At 44.2% G+C, this 21,539-nt stretch overlaps 1 protein-coding gene across 1 annotated transcript in view; it reads right to left on the bottom strand.

The window, feature by feature from the left end:
* Nucleotides 1-11,051, bottom strand: part of LOC310800041 (homer protein homolog 1-like) — a gene marked incomplete at both ends in the record, with an annotated part of 59,146 nt that extends 48,095 nt beyond the window's left edge. The window contains one exon of the mRNA XM_083662634.1: nucleotides 10,935-11,051. Coding sequence (XP_083518760.1) covers nucleotides 10,935-11,051 — 117 coding nt within the window. The remainder of the gene's footprint in view (nucleotides 1-10,934) is intronic.
* Nucleotides 11,052-21,539: the final 10,488 nt, after the last annotated feature.

The following is a 21,539-nucleotide window of genomic DNA, read 5'->3' as shown; positions in this document are numbered from 1 at the left end:
TGGTAAACCGCCCGTCACGTGAACTCACATTGCATTTGGTTCTCCGTGACGGTCTGGACCTGCACAGGCAGTTAAGATGATTGGTCGAGCCATGCCGGCTCGACGAATCAGCGGCGGCCGTAGGCGGGCTCTGGCTCGTCTGGGCAAGTAGTGGGTACATGGTCTTTGTAGTTCTTTTCACTCATCAGCATGGCTGCCGCCGCGGAAGTGACAGGCAGTGAATGAAATTGAATGTAACGTTCCCAATTCTATGTATTAAATTCTAAAAAACGACCCTCAACATTTGCGAAGGCTAAGCCACACAACTAGTTTGTTATAATCTAACTAAATGCTTCGAAGGTGACTTTACGACCGCGAGGACTCAATCAATGAATACCACGGAGATCATCCACAGGCACCTTCCGCGATCTGATTGGTTGAAGTTAACACCCACCAGCGGTGATAGACAGATGGGTCATCCAATCACCTGCCAAGTAGCTTGGACAAAGTGCCCGCCTCCGTCAGCGGGTCTGGTGACTTCAAACCCAGATCGACTGGTTTAGTGAAACCTATGTGGAGCTATACCGTCCATCTGGCAGCGTCAGGTTATGCCCCCGCACCCCCCTAGGGGGTCTGCGGTCCCCCACCACAAATACTCAAAATCCGGTGGGAAACACTGAAGGCAATATTATATAGAACCAGAATAGAGACTGTAGGTAACGCAGTGTGAACAAAAGCATTGAGGGAGGGATGTGGATGTAAGTCAGTTATAGAGCTCAACGGTCACATGACATTTCTTGCCCCAGAAGTGAGTTTCCCATTCATTTTCTCCATAGACATAAAAAAAAAAAAAAAAAAAAAAAATTTAAGGCTGGAACCAAGCTGCCCCATGACTAGGGATGGGTACCGAGACCCGGTACCAAACGGGCCCCGGGGCCGGATTTCGAGATACCGGAGGATCAATAAGCTTTCACGTTAACGGTTCTCTTATCGGTACTGGAGAAATTAAGAAAATAGATTTCCTATTTATTTGCTACATAAACGTTGTTTTTTCGCACCAACTCCGTAAGACATGCCTGTGATGTGATTTTTGCGATTTCCGAACGAGAAATGAGATCCAGATCCTCTTTTCCGCGTTGCTTTCTCTGTCTCTCATCAGACGAGAGACAGGCAGCTGCCAGCGAGGAGCCGACACACTGACTGAGGAGGGGGCGGGGCTGGCAGCACACACACACGCACACACTGAAGGGAAGGCAGCTGAGCCGAGGAGAACAGAGACCGCAACACGTTAAGAAAGAACGGAGATGTTAGAGTGGGTTAATGCAGCAGTTCTCGCGTGCACTCCCAGAGTAGCAGCAAGACGGAGGAAATAAATGTAAACGAGCAGTTTCTCTTTCTCTCTCTCTGTGCTTCTTTCTCACACGGAGCTGTCTATTCATTGACAATGACACAGGGTCAGAGACACACACACACACATACACACATTAGTTTTCCGTGCATGTCATTGGCTGTCATCACCTGTGTTGCATTCAGGTAACATCGTAAAGTACCATGCTATACAAATGGAAGCATATTTCTCTTTGATATCAACAGGAGAGATCAAAAGTCTGGTTGTACTTCACTCGAGTTGATGCTGACAATTCACGTTGTCATAAGTGCGATAAATCATTCACTAGCAACGGTGGAAACACGAGCAATTTGTCTAAACACTAAAGTGCATCAATTAAATAGGTACAAACAGAGAAATGCACAGTTTTCGACAAGCTAGCTCACACGACTTCATCATCTGTCAATAATGACCCGGTTGTGGTTACCCATGATAAACGGACCCACCTCGTCATCAGGTACATGTAGGACTATGTGAACATGGATGATTAAGTCGAGAGTAGCTACTGTAGTAAACATTATCCAGCTGTTTGGGTGTGTTAATAATCAAAAACCCAGTCTGAAATAAATCAACAGAGCATCATCTCTCAGTTGTCCTAAAGAAATGTTATTTCCAGAGCAGGGGGGGATATTTATTTGATTTGGGGGCAAGTGCAGCAGACAGATACTGTCGTGCTTTATTGATGCTTTCCAGCTGAATGTTGGTATTGGCAGTGGTAGGAGATCATTCTTATATAATGCTGGATATTTAAATTAATAATAAAAACCACCCATTAAGATTTTGCAACTATTTTTTCTTTCTCCCCTTAAAAATAACGAAAAGAACCGACAACAACCAGCACCATTTTTTTCTGTTTTTTTTCTCTTAAAAATAACAAAAAGTACCGATAAGAGTACCGTTAAAGTACCGGATCGATAAGCAGTATCGATAAGAGTAGTAGTATCGTTAATTCCTTAACGATACCCATCCCTACCCATGACCTACTGAATCGTGATGTACGAAAATACGTTTTTCCCCCTAAATGTAATTTTGCTCCAACTGAAATGTTTTATGGTCACTCATGATTCAGTAGATCACGGAGTGGATTGGTTCCAGCCTTAAAACTCATTCTATAAGGATTTTTTTCTAAATGTCTATGGAGAAAATTAATGGGGAAACTCACTTCCGGGGCAACAGATGTCACGTGACTGTTCAGCTCTATTGGTCTGTGAACAGTGTTGGGCAAGTTACTTTCAAAATGTAATCTACTACATATTACTAGTTACTTTCATTTGAAAGTAATACGTTACTTTACAATATTACTGTCTGTGTAGAGTAACTCGTTACTTATTACACTACTTTTGCATTACTTTCACCAAAACAACAGCAGCAGCAGAATGACGCCGCCGCCACAGAACCATCCCGAAAAATAATTTCAACCGTCTTGAAGTCAGTGTAAACAATCCAACATTCTAAATGTTATTATTTTCCTTTGTTTATTGTCATCTATAGTGGCTATTTGCATAAAAACACACAGTTTGATTAGGAAATGATTGTATCTTTATTTAAATATGTGCTTTGATTTTAACAAGTTTAACTCAATTTGTAACTTGAGTTACTTGACAAAGTAACTGGTATAATATTACTGAAATCCTATAAGTATTGTATCCTATTGTATCCTATTGTATCCTATTGTATCCTATTGTTGTTTTTGCACTCATATGCCCTGTTATATTTGTACTATGTTGTAAACGGAGTCCACAGCACAAGAATTTCACACGTGATACTTGTACCATGGAGTGACAATAAAAAAAAAAAAATCTTGAATCTTGAAGTAATAAGTTATATTACTGAGTTACTGCTAAAAGTAATATATGACATGTAATATGTTACTTTTGTAATGAGTTACCCCCAACACTGCCTGTGAATGCTGCCCGAAGACTTTATGGAAACATGAGAGCAGTCTTGTCTCACCACATATTCATATGCAAATGTCCCCCTGATGTCAAATACTCTATGTCTGAGCTCATGTCAGCCCTTCCTGGAAGGCCGGAGCAACGGGGAAATTCCTCACACTGCATTCTGGATACGCTCTGGAGAACTTTCCACCCCATTACTCTGGAGGTCAGTAATAACCAGCGTTGGGGGTAACTCATTACAAAAGTAACTTATTACATGTAATATATTACTTTTAGCAGTGACTCAGTAATATAACTTATTACTTATAGGATTTCAGTAATATTAGACCAGTTACTTTGTCAAGTAACTCAAGTTACAAATTGAGTTACATTTTATTAAATCAAAGGACATATTTAAAAAAGATACAATCGTAATCAAACTGTGCGTTTTCATGCAAATAACCACTATATAGATGACAATAACAAAGGAAAATTATAACATTTAGAATTTTGGATTGTTTACACTGACTTCAAGATGGTTGAAATTATTTTTCAGGATGGTTCCGGGGAGGGGATGTCATTCTGCTGCTGCTGTTGTTTTGGTAAAAGTAATGCAAAAGTAGTGTAATAAGTAACGAGTTACTCTACACAGAAAGTAATATTTTAAAGTAACTTATTACTTTCAAATGAAAGTAACTAGTAATATGTAATATATTACATTTTGAAAGTAACTTGCCCAACACTGGTAATAACACAATGCTTTTACAGGGAGGAAGCTGAATAGCTGGTCCACTGCCCCAGACATGATGGTGGTTAAACTGCACATTAAATGTAGAGGAGATGATTACATTTAATTCAACTTAATAATCCCTGGGGGGGACATTGAGCTGTGTGGCAGCAAGCAAAGAATAGGATGCAGTAGTGGTGTCACGATACACTCAGTTCACGATACGATAAACGATATTGGATTCACGATAACGATACGATACGATATTTTAACAATATTTTTTTGCGATCGATTTGTAAGTTTAGGGGTTATCCTCCACGCTAATTTGAGTCATTTCACCATTTTCATCCTCCGTGTGTCTGTGACGTCCCTCGTCTGTTCAAACAAAGCAATGAAAAGGAGAGCGAGCATGCAATCAGATGCAGATCAGTGCCAGCCACCATGTTCAGCTTCTTTTTCTCGCGATATGAGATTTCGTCCCAACGATACGTATTGTCACGTTTTGATAACGCAATATATTGTGGGACGATATATTGTGCCATCCCTAGGGATGCAGCGATGGCTAGGGTAAGAAAGGGTATGAAACGTTACAAACTAATAGAAAAGAAAGATGAATGTGCTAAGCTATGATTTCATATGATGTGGTTTAAGCTACATTATGATTTAATTTCTAAGGGCATTTTCACAAAGCAGAGTTGGCCACATTGTTATGTTGTATTGGTCTGGGACAGGTTGTTTCACGTTGCCTCATACCAAGCGGACCTGTTGAAAAGGTTCAACAATTCAAAAGAAGTCCAAAAGTAGAGAGCTTCTTGCGATGTGATCACACCAGCCGTGACACCGTGACTTAAAAACATTATGTGAGCCAGGGGTTAGTCTAGGGCAGTGATACCCAACTTGCGGCCCGCGGGCCGATGGAATTGGATTTTTTTTTTTTTTTTTTTTACAGTGCACCTGAACGCAACATGCAAGATACCCGCTGAATAAGTGTCCAAATGTTCATGTCATTCTGGCCAATACTCCACTTCTGTTATAACATTTCAGTCTGGAATATGGAATATCTTTCAATAATCTATGATTTAGCTGCTAAATTGTGAAATACCGCCGTCTGCTCGCTACCCAGGCACTTATGTATGTACTTAACCTAACTAACAACCTAACTAACTATCCGGTGTGCACAACATTGTCAGACTAAACTCCGGCTGACACCCCAAAAACCTACAATCCGCTAGAGAAAAATGTATATTGTTTGTTTATTAACTGGCCCCTGGTCTTCTATCATTTCACGAAAGTGGCCGCCGGGCAAAGCAAGTTGAGTATACCTGGTCTAGGGAATCTGTGAGAAAAATGACCCAACCTTAAAGGTCCCATTCCGTGCAAAAGCTGTTTTTACTTGTAAATGCATATATACTGCTGTCATCCCTCCCTGTAATGAGTGGTCACAAGCTCAGAACTGCCACAGTTGGATTTGTCCCTATCCAGCTTCCCCCTGCAGTCTCCTTCAAGCCACGCCCCCTAACGCTCTGTTCCCCCAGACGGGTTAATGTGACGTCAGTCGGGTCCTTAACTCATTCATGGCCAGTTTAGGACTGCCAATATTTAGCACAGGCCAAAGATTTTCATAATTGTTGGTCATCTTTCAAGACCCACAGTAAATTATCTATTAGCACCAAAGTGATTTGCAATACCTCAAAATGAAGATGTACGTCTCTGGGTTCACCAGGGAAAAAAAAGTGAGCTTTTAGCATGTTCTGTACTCTACTTATAGCCATACACCCTGTTTTCACCAAAAAGGTCTCTCGGAGAAGAGAAACAGCAGAAAAGCCAATTTCTGTAAAAGAGACAATCTCAGGCAGAACTCGCTCTCAATTCTTTTATTTTGAACTGTATTGACATCAGACATGTAAATATTATTCATTATGACACAAATGACAAAAAAAAAAAATATATATATATATATATACATGAAGTGCTTTTTTTACATTCAACAATACAGTTTACTCAGTGTGAGTGAGTGTGCAGACAGACAGACAGACAGACAGACAGACACACAGACACAGACACAGACACAGACACAGACACACACACACACACACACACACACACACACACACACACACACACACAGAGAGAGTTCTGTCCACAGCTGCAGCTGGATCGCACCTCCTTCCCCCGCAAATTAGCATAGGAGGGGAACACCTAACTGGTTTGAGATCAGCGTCTAGCCTGCTCTGCCTCTGCTCGTTTTCCTCCTCTCGTTCGGGCTGGGACGAATGCTGCGACACGACACAGGAACGGGTCCGGCTTGGCTTTGGGACCAGGCGCTGCTGGAACCGGATCGATCATGTTCGTCACGGGTTTGACTAGGCAATCCAGGTTCGCCCTGCAGCAAGGCGAGCAGTGCAGCGCGCCGAGGGGCGTTTCAATGGCGTTTCTCCTCTCTACAAGGAAGCGCGTTTCTCTGTTTTTCCTCCTTTCCTCCTTCTTCCTCATTTCAAACAACAGCTGCGGTATGTGTTTGATAACGTGCTGTCGGCTTGACTTTGAGGTTAGGGACCTGAAAACATGTCACAGGCTGGGGAAGTGTTTGAACTACGCGCTGCACTAATAAAAACAAAAACACGTCAAACACGTCTTTGGCGTGGATGGCTATTTCTGATAACACGTCAAAGACGTCTTTGGCGGTGAATGAGTTAAGCATACTGCGCGCGGTCTCTCTCACACAAGCTACCTGCACCATTTTGTCTATAGCCACAAAATTAACACTTCTAGCTGGAGCGACGCCAACTGTACGTGATCCAGCAACTGCGGAGGTGCATTCGGTAAGTCTAGGCATTTTGAGAGGTCCTCTTTAGCGTAGCAACCGTTAAGTTAGCGATAGCTCGTTGCTAACGTTAGTTGTGGACACAACCTAGCGTGCTGGTCCACAGACGCTAATCTGATTGGCCGCTGGGAGCCTGGGGTGGGCTCTCCCTCAGCGGCCAATGGGAACTGTTAGTTCTGAATATATTATAGAAACAGACCATTCTTGGGACGCAACGAGATGAGGAAGTGACAACTCCGTCACAACAAACGGGGTTGCTATATTTTCGACAAATTAATCCAGAATCATGTTTTATGGACCAGAGACACACGTTTTTAAGAGGTTACAGCTGCACGAATTGGGACCTTTAAACTAATTGCAACAGAAATTATTTGTGTTGTATTCAGCTCTTGAAACCTTCCAATTTAACATAGTAAAAATCCCAGAAAATCCCAGTAGTGGAACATTGTCAAAATTGCCATTGTCTCCACAAAGGAGGTGATGTTTTCAGTGCCGTTTGTCTGACCGTTTGTCTGTTAGCAGGAGGATTACGGCAAAACTACTGGGCCGATTTTCATGAAACTTGGTAGAAGGGTGTAGCATGGGCCAAGGAAGAACCCATTACATTTTGGAGTGGATCCGATCCGGGTCGAGTCAATGGAGGGGGCGGGGCTAGGGAAAAGAGTCCGTTGATAGGGATAGGAAGGTCGTAGAGAACCTGGATTCGAGAGGTGGGTAGGGGGCATGGACAGGGGGGAGTGTGTGTGAGGTGTGAGGGGGTGTGGTCAAGAAAGGGGCGGGGCTAGGGAAAAGCCCTACCAAACATACTGTAACATAACCAACAAAACAAACAACATAACACATTTAAGTGTGGCTAATATGTTCTAATGTTACAGTTAGTGGAAAAGGGGTTTTTCATGCACATCTTGTTCCCTCAGACAGCCATCGCAAACCATAACTTCATAGTCATGTCATTCACCAGTCTCGCATTGGAGGCAATTTGATTTTGGCAAGGCACAGCGCAAGTTGTAGCTCAAACATGCAGACGAGTGGACAGGTAGGCTAAGTGTTCTCCATATCCGAAGGTTATGGATAAGTTGACTGCCATTTATCGTCCGTTACCAATGACAGTCATTGTCTGTTACAATACCATTCAAAGTAGGCTAGCTTAATAAGCACTTACTAGTTAGCTAATAGCTTGCTAATAGGTATACCTTAATAATAGCTTATTAAGATACTTGTACTATCTGTTGTTATTAATTTTCTTTGTGCAAATAAACAATAAACAAAAATAAATAAACAATAAACACTTACTCTGGACATGATGTACCACTTGTGCTCTTCTACGTATACTCCCACCACTTATAAAGCCTCAGCCAGGCTGTAATGCAACATAAAGGATGCCAACTGCCATAAAACACCACAGAAGATGGATTTATTACATCGCTGATGACATCACAATTGCTCGAGTGACATCACTGATGACATCACAATTGCTCGAGTGACATCACTGATGACATCACAATTGCTCAAGTGACATCACTGATACATGGCAATCGTGACATGACAATCGTGGCACACACCGCCACCCGCCCACTTATGTTTCCTGTTAGGACCACTGCAAGGCATCAGTCTGCCAGAAAGCCATTAGAAGAAGAAGACTTTCAGGAAAGACCAACAGAAGAGGAGAGGAGATCGGGTTTTACAGAATGTAGGGAAACAGTGGATGGTAGGGCTGGGCGATATGGCCTCTAAAGAATATCGCGATGTTTTTCGGCTATATCGCGATACACGATATATATCTCGATATTTTTGAAATCTCTCATAAATGCTCAATTTAACCCTTCAGGGTTCATACACATTTTGACCAATGGATTTCCATGACTTTTCCATAAGTTCTTAACCTGTATTTTATGCACACCTGGGGTAAAAAATAAGAAGGGCAGATAGTAAGCAAAGATGGATGATTTAATATTCCATAGCTCTGACCTACGCAAATCTGACATCACTATTCTGATATAACCTAATATGATTGTTTTAGTAAAGTGTATCACTCAATAGTCAATACAAAAAATAATGGCTTTTATAGAACCGAAAGCCTAGCTGCTTAGTCTGCAGATAAAACATAAAAAATTACATTTAGACTCTTATTGGCATGACGGCAACATATGTGCGCATTCGTTTTCCTGATAGATCATGACAGCCCTGCAGCTAGCTACGTTAGCTTGCATGTAACGTTAGCGTTAGTTGCTTTTGGAGACCGGAGACACAAACCCTGGACGTTTCATTTTGAGTAATGCATGAGGTTCTCTATGGTTTACGCCAGCTCTGGGAGTATGAAGTGCTTTAAATGCGGGGATTTTGGTCACAATAAGCTTGTGGAGCGCTGCTTTCTGAACTAGGTAGCCACAACCAGCTAGCTAACGTTAGCCCCCATCACAACAGCTAACGTTAACACCAAACAAATCCGCTGCCTCCTCCCCACATTGGTTTAGCATAACGCCAGCTCAGACTTTCCCCTAATCTCAGAAACCTTGCGGGACATGTATTGCAAATCGCAATAGTGGTTGTTTTGTTATAATTTGAAACTGTCAACAGCCACAGTGGAGGCGGCCATGTTTCGCTAGCTGCGCCTCCTTGGGTTGGTGCGGACCATAGGTGCGGACGAGTGATTTCGAATCGCACATAGGTTAAGGACGGGTGTGTCTGACGCGGTTTGACGCGTTTGACGTATCCATGTGATTCCCCCTCCCTTCCTGAGTGTGACAGAGCTCTCCCTTGAGAGGGAGAGCTGACAAGAGGAAACGTGAAGCGAGTCATGCCGGCGGCTTAAGTTATAAACAATGCGTGACAATTATACTCGAATGTTCGCGATATAGTCATTTCTACATCTCACGTGGCACAAGCCGCGATACATCGAGTATATTCGATATATCGCCCAGCCCTAGTGGATGGATAAATTCAGAAGGAGGCGGTAATGTCACATAAAGGATGCCGACTGCCATGAAACACCACAGAGGAAGAAGACCTTCAGGATTCATTGGCCCAAGATCTTCATGCTGCAGATGCCATCTCTCACCAAAAAATGCAGCGTGAACTTCCGTACCAAAAACAAATACCTCAGACCTTTGCTGAAGAACATGGTTGTCCAAAGAAAAAGAGCAGACAGCTCTTTAGAACAGAATGATGATGAGCAAATTGCACTTGGAGACCTAACTGTGAAAATTGAACAATACCTTGAAGTGGTGACCAAATAATCATTACAGAAATCAATGGCAAACCAGAAGTGGTTACATTCAAGCTGGAGGCCTCAAATATTTTGAGTGCATTTTTGCATGCATCTAGGAAGGACAATAGTGATGTTGATGAAGAAAAAGTGTCTTGTGAAAACTGCTGCCAGACCGGTAAAGACTGACATAAAATATATCAAGATTCCCAGAGATGCATATGCCTCATGTGAAAATAAATTATATCATCTACCAAAAGAAGCATGTAAACTGTGAAGAACTGTCAGTTAAACATAGCTGCAATCATAATCGGGCGCTTCGGGCAGATGCCCGGTGGCCTGGCCTGCAATATATATATATATATATATATATATATATATATTGTGTGTGCAGGCCAGGCCACTCACTCAACAGCAGGCCAGTATGTATAACTGTTCCTAGTTGCGCAGATTGCAGGCAGGTAGGCAGGCTGCAGGCCGCCAGGCAGGGAGGAATGAGTCAACTTTTCAGTCAGAAGCTGCTGAGACCCCAGCGTGGGTGGGCGGGACTTGCTGTTCAATGGTGGCAAAATGGAGAAGAAAAGAGGTGCAGAGAGGTGGAAAGCAAGGAGCCTATGTTGTGTCTTGGCCTAAACTACAATATCAGTGGTAGACAATTGTCTATTGCCTCTAGAATATTCGAGATAAATTAACACTAATTAATTCGGCACTTTTTTGACTCTGGTGAAGAGTAGCCAGACACCTGGGCACTAAACTGACATGTGACAGTTGTGGGCTGATGTGTGTTTATGGTTGGTGGGAATTCTATTTTTAGACGGAGACGGGGGCCATGCTCGCTGAAACTGAGGAAAGCTCTTTGAGGAAAATGTAGTGGCCCTTAAAAGGGCCTTTGGTTTCAACTGAGAATACGTTCCCCTCGCCCTGTCATGACTTGCCCCTTGGCAGGCGTAGCGGTGGGAGTGGACCAGGATGTTCTTGCTCGGGGGGTAGCCAAGGTGGAGGACGCAGAGCGCTGCCTGGATCTCGGAGGAGAACGACGCCAGAACAACCATGTTGTTTTGCGCTGCTCTGGTCTGGGTGGCGCACCGGTGCGTCTTGTCGGAGAGCTTTGTGAATGTGGCGTAGGGGTTTAGGCTGGCTTCCAGTGGAGGGACGGAGGATAACCACGCCTGTCTCGCCCAGCCACCCTCGTCATGTCCTCCCCATCTGTCCACCGGTCCTCTCTCTCCACGCTCGGCTCAGCGAAGGCGCACGTTTTTCGCTCTCGGGAGCTCTCGGGCACGGGGGGGCCAGAGAGGAGGCGGAATGCGGGGAACCGGCGGGAGCCGCTGCCGGGGGGTGGGCAGCTTGAGGTCGATGCGGCGAATTGCCCTGGTAATCATGCCGGGGGAGATTAAAGCGTAGCGCCCCCTGGCAGAGCGAGGTGGTGGAGCGGCTTCGGTAGCAGGGCGGAGCGGGAGGAGAGGCTGGAGCAGGAACGGTGAGGGGGGGAGAGGACGGAGCCGGAGAGAGGGAAATGGCCCCCCTCTTCGGCGGAGAAACCTCCCGATCCCCAGGCGTCCCAACGCGGAAGAAGGGGGAAAGGGAGACGGCTTCGTCCTCTCCTGCGGCGTCATCGGAGGAGCTCAGGAAGAACATTTGTGGTGGAGGTCCTCCGGGCTGATGAATCCGGTCTCGCGGTCCAGGCAGAGGCGGACGGCCGGCGCCAAGCGACGGGGGAATCACTTCGGCACCGCTGCCAGAGGGACCTTCACCGGGGATGCACGATACATCGGCAATCATATCGGTATCGGACGATGTTAGTCTTCTTTTTTTTTTTCATTCAGTCATTTTTTTTTTTTTGTAAATAAAGTTTTTATTTATTTACACACATAGACAGCATAAACATAAACAAACATTTTTACTTTCACTTATACATTTCCAGGCCTGTAATAAATGAACATACTTGGTTCCGTGATATATTCACAACAAAAAAAGAAATAAAATAATTAAAGCAATATAATATAATATAGCCACATCACAGTGTCCCAGTCGTGCTATGAGCAAAGAAGCGGTCCCATGCAATTTTGAAATCCTCATTTCTATCATTGACTCTTGCCGACATGTGTTCATACGATACTATTTCTAACATGAATTCTACCCACTTTTTTAAATCTGGAGAGGATGTACTTTTCCATAATCTGAGAATCATTCTGGCAGCCATGACCACGCCTACATTTATCACTGCAAAGTCATACTTTGATATATTTGGCACTTCTGTTTGGTCCCCCAACAGGCATAACCTTGGTGACACAGGCACCTCCGAGCCCAAACATTTCCCCTATGTCTTCTATTACTTTTTCCCAAAATGGGTAAACCAGTTTGCACTCCCATATTGCATGCAGAAACGTTCCCGTCTCTGCCTACATTCAGTCATTTTTTATATATCAGCATCGGTCCGATGTTACAATGTTAATATCGGTTATCGGTATGAGGCAAAATGGTCACATTGAGAGGAAACAATGCGGTAAATCTATGATTTATGGGCTTTTCCAAATGTTTTGGGAATAAAGTTATTATTATTACTACTTATGAATTATGACTTTTTCAAATTCAGTGTTCACATGTGTTTTTCAGTATGTACAACATTTGATTATCATAGAAAAACGTGTTTTTATACAGGTCATATCGGCATCGGTAAATATCGGTTATCGGCCATAACGACAATGTTAATGTCGGTTATCGGTAGCGGGCAAAATCTTCGTATCGGTGCATCCCTCTTCAAAACGCAAAAAGCAAGCAAAGTTGCTAAAGCTACCTTCTCTATGGAAACGACAGACAATCCTTTTGTTCGTCAACATATAATTTAGCTCCGCCTACTCCTACTGAATGTGTGGTCAAAAAAGAACTGTAGCCATTGATAAGCAGATTTGGCTCACACAGCACCCTCCCCCCCGCACCCCCCCTCCTCACACAGCACCCTCCCCACACCCCCCCTCCTCTCACACAGCACCCTCCCCGCACCCCCCTCCCCCCTCCTCTCCCATATTCCCATTAACGAGTAACCTCTCTAAACTGTGCTGTGTGTGGTCTAGGCTGCCCTGGGACACTGGCGTCAGGGCGATGAGACCTGAATGAGCTCATGAGGACACGGGACGGCAAACTGTCCCTCGTCATCCAATTAGTGACTCAAATTAAGAGCCGACACCATGGACGGACGGAGGCCTGAGTGGGCTCAGTCAGCAAAAAGAAGGCAGAGAGGGAGAGAGGGGGCGGGGGGGGGGTTATTTATCCTTAAAGGATGGGTTTTCCGTGGGGAATATGAATATATATTAAATCTCACGCCCCTAAGGTTTTCGAATCCGTTGAAATTTTTGAAATTGGAGGTTTACTCACAGAGATATCAACCGAAATCCACTCTGTGTGTGGGGGGGGGGTGGTGGGGGGGAGGTGCGGGTGCGGGGACTCGAAATACTACATTTCCCACAATGCACTGGGCTCGCGTGGCCTTCGTTTTTATGCCCACCCCTCAGGCATTTGGCTGATATCAAACTCCAGTAGGTGGCGGTAATGCACATATATGTTTGCCAACCGCCATAAAACTCAAAGAAGAAGAAGAAGAAGGCTTCGACAATGAAATATACAAAGAACAAGAAATAAATCGAAAATAAAATTGCCTCCAAATTGCACCAAATGTAAACGGTAGTATATATGTCGGGAGATGTCTTCATAAATTTTTTTTCATGCATTTTAAGGCATTTTCGTAGGAGTTACGCGCATCTGATGTTGTAACTATTTTCTGTAAAAATGTGTAAAAACGGGTACATTGCTCAGCGTTGATTTCGTTACTTCAACCCACCTACTACTAGATGTAAAATTTGACGAGCTTTCCAATGCCGCCAGTCCCGTGTCGATTAGTGCTTCCGTTCCCGAGATAATGGTCTCTTTGCAAGGAACTATGGGAAGCTAATATTAGCTACAGCAGGCTAGGCGGTTGACAAGATGGCTGCGTTTTTGTTTTGGTCAAGGCCTCTGAAGGGGCGTGGAGGACCTCTAGAGGCGGGACCATGGCCAACAACAGTTGTAGTTCATAGGTGCACGAGTTCCGCAAGGCGGACTTAGGCCAGATGACGCGAAACGCGTCGGCTGGCCCAAAAAATATGTGAGAGATGCTTGATATCTCTGGCAGTGAATATCCAATTTCAAAAATTTCAACGGATTCGAAAACCTTAGGGGCGTGAGATTTAATATATATTCATATTCCCCACGGAAAACCCATCCTTTAATGAAAACGAACGAAATAACCAAAACTAGCTGTGAAAAAGCATAGAGACACTGCATGAAATAGGCCATAAATAAAACAACCCAAAAGGATTTATTTTGAGTGCTGGTTTTTTGCCCCTCTCTTATTATTTTTTGAACCGTGCACCGTAACTTTTTGAAACTTTTGAGAGTGCTCACCAGTCGTGACTTCCAGTCACTGACTATTTGGACAATGAAATAGGCCACGCCCATCGCGGGGGAAAAGCTCCGTTCATTTCCACACACCAGCATCATTTTCCTTGAATTAAACATAGCTAAAAGCTGTTGTGTGGTGGGCTGCGCAGACAACAAATGTAAAAAGAAATCGCCAGTTCAAGTTTTTTTGTACTCCCGAGCAAAACAAGGAAGCCATTGAGAATTGGCGAGAAGAAAAATGTGGATCCAGCTGTCAAGGAAGTAAGTTGGAGTGTTCATCTTCCGTATATACGATCTTTTTGTGCAACACGCAACCATGCACGTGACATAGGAGAACGCCAGGATTGGAGGGGGGTTTCCCCCGTCTTGGGCGTGTTTTCTGAATGATGACGCGTTACGCAGTGTCTCTATTCTCGTGAACTGAAATAAGAATAAAAATGTGGCTTGATGGAAAAGAAACGATAACTAATTGAAACTGTATTATGTGTTTACAAAACTAACGACAATAAAGTCTAGCATTTTGGGTGGATTCTGGTTAATGACACACTAGACATTTCCACACATGACAGTCTGGACTATGCCCGGTAAATCAGGTGCCGGTATTTCCCGGAGTTGCCCCTTCCAGACATGAGGAAAAGGTCTGTGTTTTGGCTGAGTAGAGAGAGAGAGGGAGAGGGAGAGGGAGAGGGAGAGGGAGAGGGAGAGAGAGAGAGGGAGAGGGAGAGAGGGATAGGGAGGGAGAGAGAGAGAGAGAGGGAGAGAGAGAGAGGGAGAGAGATAGAGAGAGAGAGAGGGAGAGAGAGAGAGGGAGAGGGATAGGGAGGGAGAGAGAGAGAGAGAGAGAGGGAGAGGGAGAGAGATAGAGAGAGGGAGAGAGATAGAGAGAGAGAGAGGGAGAGAGAGAGAGAGAGGGAGAGAGAGAGAGAGAGAGGGAGAGAGAGAGAGAGGGAGAGAGAGAGAGAGAGAGAGAGAGAGGGAGAGAGATAGAGAGAGAGAGAGGGAGAGAGAGAGAGGGAGAGGGATAGGGAGGGAGAGAGAGAGAGAGAGGGGGGGGGAGAGAGAGGGAGAGAGATAGAGAGAGGGAGAGAGAGAGAGAGAGAGAGAGAGAGAGAGAGAGAGAGAGGCAGCGGGGCTGTAATAGGCTACAATTCTCTGCTCTGGATCAGGTGAGTTATGAAGTGGAAGATCAGAGCCTCAGCTCAACATCAGAGATATACATTTCACAAAGCAAATTCACCACTCCATGAAAAACCTTCAACGCATTATTCAGGCGACAACGTTTTTTTTTTTACCATTTAACTGATCGTATGAATGGATTAATGTTGAATCGGTCGGTTATCAGTTAAACGGTTATCGCTTGACATCCCTCCTTTATATGATAAAGTGTGCAGATCAAGGAACCCCTTGGTTCATAGCTACAGACATTGAAACATTTCATGTATTGTTGTTATTCAATATGAATGCCGATTGAAAGGGTATAGAGATAATTGTGTAGGTGTGTGTGTGTCGATAATTATAAGGATGTGCGTGGTACTGGGTACAAATGTCCATACAAGGTTGGCAACTGTGAGAAGGGGGGTATACGGAGGGGGATTTACTATGTGGATGTATGTATAGTTACCGGTAGTATATTGTTTTCTATGTGGTGATTTGCTCTTGTTTGAACGGCAGAGGAGAGAAAAGAAAACGATAAGAGACAGTAAAATGCCTGGTGGACAAGCGGACTCATACCAGTAGCAGGTGAATGCCACAAGTAAACGGCAAGATTCACACAGTCCTGCTGGACAAAAAAATAAAAACTTAACACTGGAACTAATAAAAAGTAAACTAAACTAGTGTCCTCTAGAGAGAGAGAGTGGCGTCAGCGGAGGACCAAAATGCGAGACTCATTAGCCAATGAACAGCCAGGAATGGGTCTCGCGCTACTTTTGCATGCTAAAATAAAGCTGATAATGTACAATTTGATTCAAGGGATGAAAAACCCTTTCAAAGTACAACACAAACTGTCTATTTTGCTGCAACTCGACAGTGCTGCTTTTTTTAACTCAAGAGTTCCAGGACCTTACTTCCTGGAAAAAAAACTGGTCCATTGGAGTGAATGGAGATGTCGGAACTCTTCTATCTACACGGCTCTGAGCTAAACTAAAACCAAGCATTTTTAAAAACAAGCAAACCCGCTTTAAAAAACGAATTAAAACTAAAGCTAAATTGAAAACAAAAAGCAAATGCAAATAAAAACGAATCAAAAATGCACAACTGTAATAACCTTGGCAGAAAGGGGAAAAGAGGAATGGTACAGAGAGAAACGGAGGAGGACTCCCAGACAGTCGCACACAGACAGTACAAAGTACATGTATGGTGGCAAGCTGCCATCCCTGCAACTGTGCAGCCGTGCAACAGGCCATGTTGCTTCGTTAGTTAGCCCACAGAGCCTGTTCTGTCTGTAGACAATGGAATCGCTCATACAGGCTTAGCCAGTTGAAGGCTGCAGGACTCTTTGGAGCTCAGCCCAGTCAAATTTAGCGGTGCACGAATACAGGTCAGATAGATTTAGGAGGAGTCATAAACTGCATCAAATCCGCGCTCTCTTATTGAATTAAGTTATTGAATTATCTTCAAACGGCACACAAAACTAATCTGGAAAGGGAATCAGTTCTCGACAGTATCGCTATTCTATCACCTGGTAAATGTGTCTATTTTCAATTTAGCACGGCGCAAATTGTGCTCGTGGGCAACAATTAAATGAACAAACATGAAGGAGCTGTAAACATGTCATCGCGTTACCCCGTCAGGTGCACTGTCACGATGCTATTAGCATTAGCATCTGGTGACTACCTGCTCTATTTCATGTTTTATTCCAAACAGAACGCGTATCAGTGCTGCCCATGTTCATTCATCAGGTTTCATTTGAGTAATTTGAGTCCCATAACTGAGCAATATCTACTGCTCTAGATTTGCTTTAATGGTAAATAGTAGGTACCATAGTATCGCAATATTTTGCCTGACGAATTGCATCGATATTTGGACGCCAAGTATCGATATAAAAAAAAAAAAAATTGTTTTTTGTTGTTGTTGCAGGCCATGCCATGGCAGGCCACCGGGCATCTGCCCGAAGCGCCCGATGTTGCAGTCTGCACCTGCAGTGGCGTATTGAGTCCAGAGAAGCTTAATAATGTAGCCTACATGTGGGGCAAAAACAAAACAAAACAAAAAAACACTGCATGTTTTAATTTCCGGTGAGGTCAAGGAAAAGGTAGGAAAAGGAGTTAGACAATATATCGAAATTTCGCAATATTCAATATATCGCAATATTCAATATATCGCGATATTCAATATCGCGATATTGAATATATCGCAATATCGGCGATATCGTAATACTATCGTATCGTGACTCAAGTATCGTTTTAGTATCGTATCGTGGGCATCTGGTGATTCCCACCCCTAGTAAATAGACTGCGTTTATATAGCGTTTTTCTAGTCTAAATGCATGTGTTGTAAAGTGCTTTGAGTGGTCGTAAACTACGACTCACTCACACACACATTCACACAGCGATGGCAGCAAGCTACCACACGGTGTGCTGCTGGCACAACAACGGGGAGCAATTTGGGGTTCAGTATCTTGCCCAAGGACGCTTCAACATGCCGGGGATCGAACCGCCGATGTTCTCAGGGATTAAAGCAAAAAATAAATGAATAATAAAATCTTCTGACAGAAAAATGTTTCCAGGCCTATTTTAGCTATTTTGGGCTTTTTAACACATTGAATGCCAGCCATGTTTTCATTCCTGTAGGTAAGTTGTGCCAGGGGTGTTTTTGACGATTCTGGCTCATTTTAGAGACAGCCGAGGATTCTTTTCTGTTAAGAATTCATGAACACCAATCATCTAAAAATAACTAATAGAATGTGTGCTTTCTCTGTCTAAAAGAGTTAGTTTGCAGAGTTAGTAGTTATGTAGATATTAGCCGTTGAGTACAGCATGGTTTCAGCGTCTGGAAATTTATTCAGAGATAAATGGCTTTTTGTGAAACAGTCACTTTAACCATTCATTTTTGGCATCAGTAAGACCGTCAGACATTCTAAACAATAGTTTTGAACAGTAATTTCCTCCATAACAACAGGAAACACCCCTCTCATTCAAACTCCCTCCTCCCTCCTCCCTCCTCCCTCCTCCCTCCTCCCTCCGCTGTACAGCGGGCGTGTCAGAAGCGCTTTTGCTGCTGCCTGCCTGTGTGCCTGCCTGCCTGCTTGCCTGCGTGCAGACGCTCCTTGTGCGAGTCAAGATGGGCCGGGGAATGCGTGGGCGATGGGCAGATGTTGATTCTGGCCTTTCTGAGGTGTTTCAAAGTGTGTTTCACCTATGATCTATTTTGCAAATCGCTCTCCGCTCTCTGTGTGCTGCTGCCGGTGCGCGGCCGCTCTCAGGCAAGACAAGTCTGTTACTGTAAAATCGCCACGGCATTTCCTTGAACGGCTTGGTCCCGCGGCAGTTTTTTCTTTGATTTCGGTCGTCTGGGGGAGCACTGTCAACACTTAGTGGGTCGGTAAAATAGATTATACACATTATCTTGCTCCAATAGTGATCTCGAAGATGTAAAAGTTGTTGATTCATGTCCCACCGTCAAAAAAAAAAAAATGTTTATGTAAGACGAGTAAACTCGGCTCTGGCACTTAAGCGTTGGATTATGTAAGACGAATTATTTCGGCTATGGCACTTAAGGTGTTAAAGTGCCGGCTTTTTTTCTGCCGTGCCGTCGCTTCCCATAGGTCTTCCTGTAGAGGCAGACAGTGTGTACAATCATTTCACTCTAAAGTTCACAAACACCCAGTAATGATGCATGAATTGTGTTCCAGGCTGAATCACTATGTTATTCACCTTATTCACCACGCCCACTTTTTTTCTCTTCCGCGTTCGACGCAACGCATTTGTTCTTCCGGTTCAGCGCTAGTTGGCGGCCATTTTCAAAATAAAACGTCAGTATGAATGAAGTTTGGCAACATTCAGAATTAAGCTCCACTGCGGCCAACTTCAGTGACATGTTCATAACGTCACTGCTGCGAGGTGCCGATGGCTGTACCCGGTCGGCATTTAACGTTAGTTACAAAAGCACGTCGACAGTGTTTTCTCACTGGGGAAAGGCCTTGTGGCGGCATGGAGAGACAGCTGACAGGAGGGAACAGACCCCACCGGGACAGGCATGGGTTAGCTTCCCATGGCTGTAGTTTCCCAGGCTTTTCAGCACGTTGGAAACACCCGCTTTAGCTACGAAAAGTAAATATAAGAGAATACCCCCGGAGTCTGCGAGAGTGGGGGCGGAAGAGGACTCATCGGCTGATATCGCGGTAATAGATGGACCGGAAACGACTATGAGCAACACGAGCACAGTGCAAGAGAGCACCACAGGAATCGCAGCGGCGGGCCACAAGCTTCGGTGTTTGAGGGAGAATGGTGTCATGGAGGAGTCTGACTCGAGCACGGAGGCTGTTGCCCACAGGCTTCCGTGTTGGAGGGAGGAGGGACAGAGGCCTCGCGTTGACTATACCCTTCTGACTGTCATACATCTGCGAAGGCAAGGTCAAATCAGTCGAGTGAAGCACAGCAACGGGATGTAAACCAAAGTTTGCAGTGCATCAATACCACTGTCATGGAGGAGTTGGAGTTGGCACGGAAGCTGTTGCCCGGTGCTGCTGATAAACTGTGGGAGACGACACAGAGGGGAGGGTTGAAAGCAGAGGAGGGCACACCTGGGACGCCAGGTGTTGCCGACGAGCCCTCTAGAGGTGTAGTGGTTTTGTCGTCGAAACGCCGGTGAAGGGGGGTTACCACCTGATGACTCCAATGACTCTTTTAACCCTCGCCCCTCTGTGTCAAATTCCATCATTAGCCACTTCAGTGTTGCAGATACCATCAAAAGACTCTCTAGTAAGTGCTTGCACAAGGGATATTTACATCTTATTATCCTGTGTTTTTTGAACCTGCCAGTAGCCTAACTACAGTAGGGTTTGACAGATCGCTAGTCCGACCGGTGTCAGCACAGCCAGCACAGTCCTCGCTGCTCGTTAAAGATTTCCAATAGGCGTTATTCTGATAAACTGGTCACATATATGTTACGTTCTCACCCGACAAATATTAAAACTTTAAAACAGTTTGGGGTTTTTTTTTAGCTTGAAAACAGCTTTTTGGCAAGTCTAAATGACTGCGGTAGGCGTACTCTACTTCCGTGTTTAAAACCGGAAAGACGATTACGAAATGACGTCATGCAATTAATATTATGTTGTTTTTATAAAGTCAAACAGAATTGTTCAAAATAAAAGCTTTCATTCAAACTCAATACAATACACAAATTGAAATAGAATTATATACATAGGGGCTTTATTTTTTGTACTTTTCACATTTCATATCTTGACTGACATCCGTCATGTATTAGCGACTGAGCCTTCTGATTATTGGAGTAGTGGACGACCCGCTCTACCTCCTGTGGCCACAGGAGTCTTTCTCGTTGGTTTCAGTTTTGCACACGGCCAGTAGAAGGTAACACACGTCCGTCAGGCCACAAGTCGGGGTTGTGACTAGGGATGTTCATCAATTATCGAAAATCGATAATTGATCGTTAAGGATTGGAATCGATCCTGTGGCATTTGGATCGATTTTTTAATTATTTAAAAAAATATATATATAATTTTGGACTAGGTTTGGGTGGAATTCGTTCCTCCTCGCCCCACTCCATTGCACAGCCGACTAACGTGAGGTGGAGCTTCATATAGTCTCTAGTTTTCTGGCTGGACACGGGCCTTTGTGCCAACAAAACTGTTTTAAACATGGGGAATTCACACCGGCATGCGCCGGGGACAGCAGAGTGTTGGAGAGGAGACACATTGAAATAAAGAGTTCATTGAGGAGAACACGTTGTCTTTCATATTTTCTGCCATAGGCATTCATTTTGTAAAAAAAAAAAAAAAAAAAAAAAGATTGAAAGATAATTGATCGTTAATTTTCACCGATTATCGATTTTGGGATGTGACAACAGTCGCCTACCCTCTCTCTCCACTGTAGCTACCTACTGAGAAACGCCCCCGCGGCGCGCAGAGCCAAACGTTTCCACCA

Source organism: Poromitra crassiceps (genome assembly GCF_964638095.1).
Source record: "Poromitra crassiceps genome assembly, chromosome: 29".
Lineage (NCBI taxonomy): Eukaryota > Metazoa > Chordata > Actinopteri > Beryciformes > Melamphaidae > Poromitra > Poromitra crassiceps.
The sequence above is the reverse complement of the archived record's forward strand: the minus strand, read 5'-3'. Positions and strand labels throughout refer to the sequence as shown.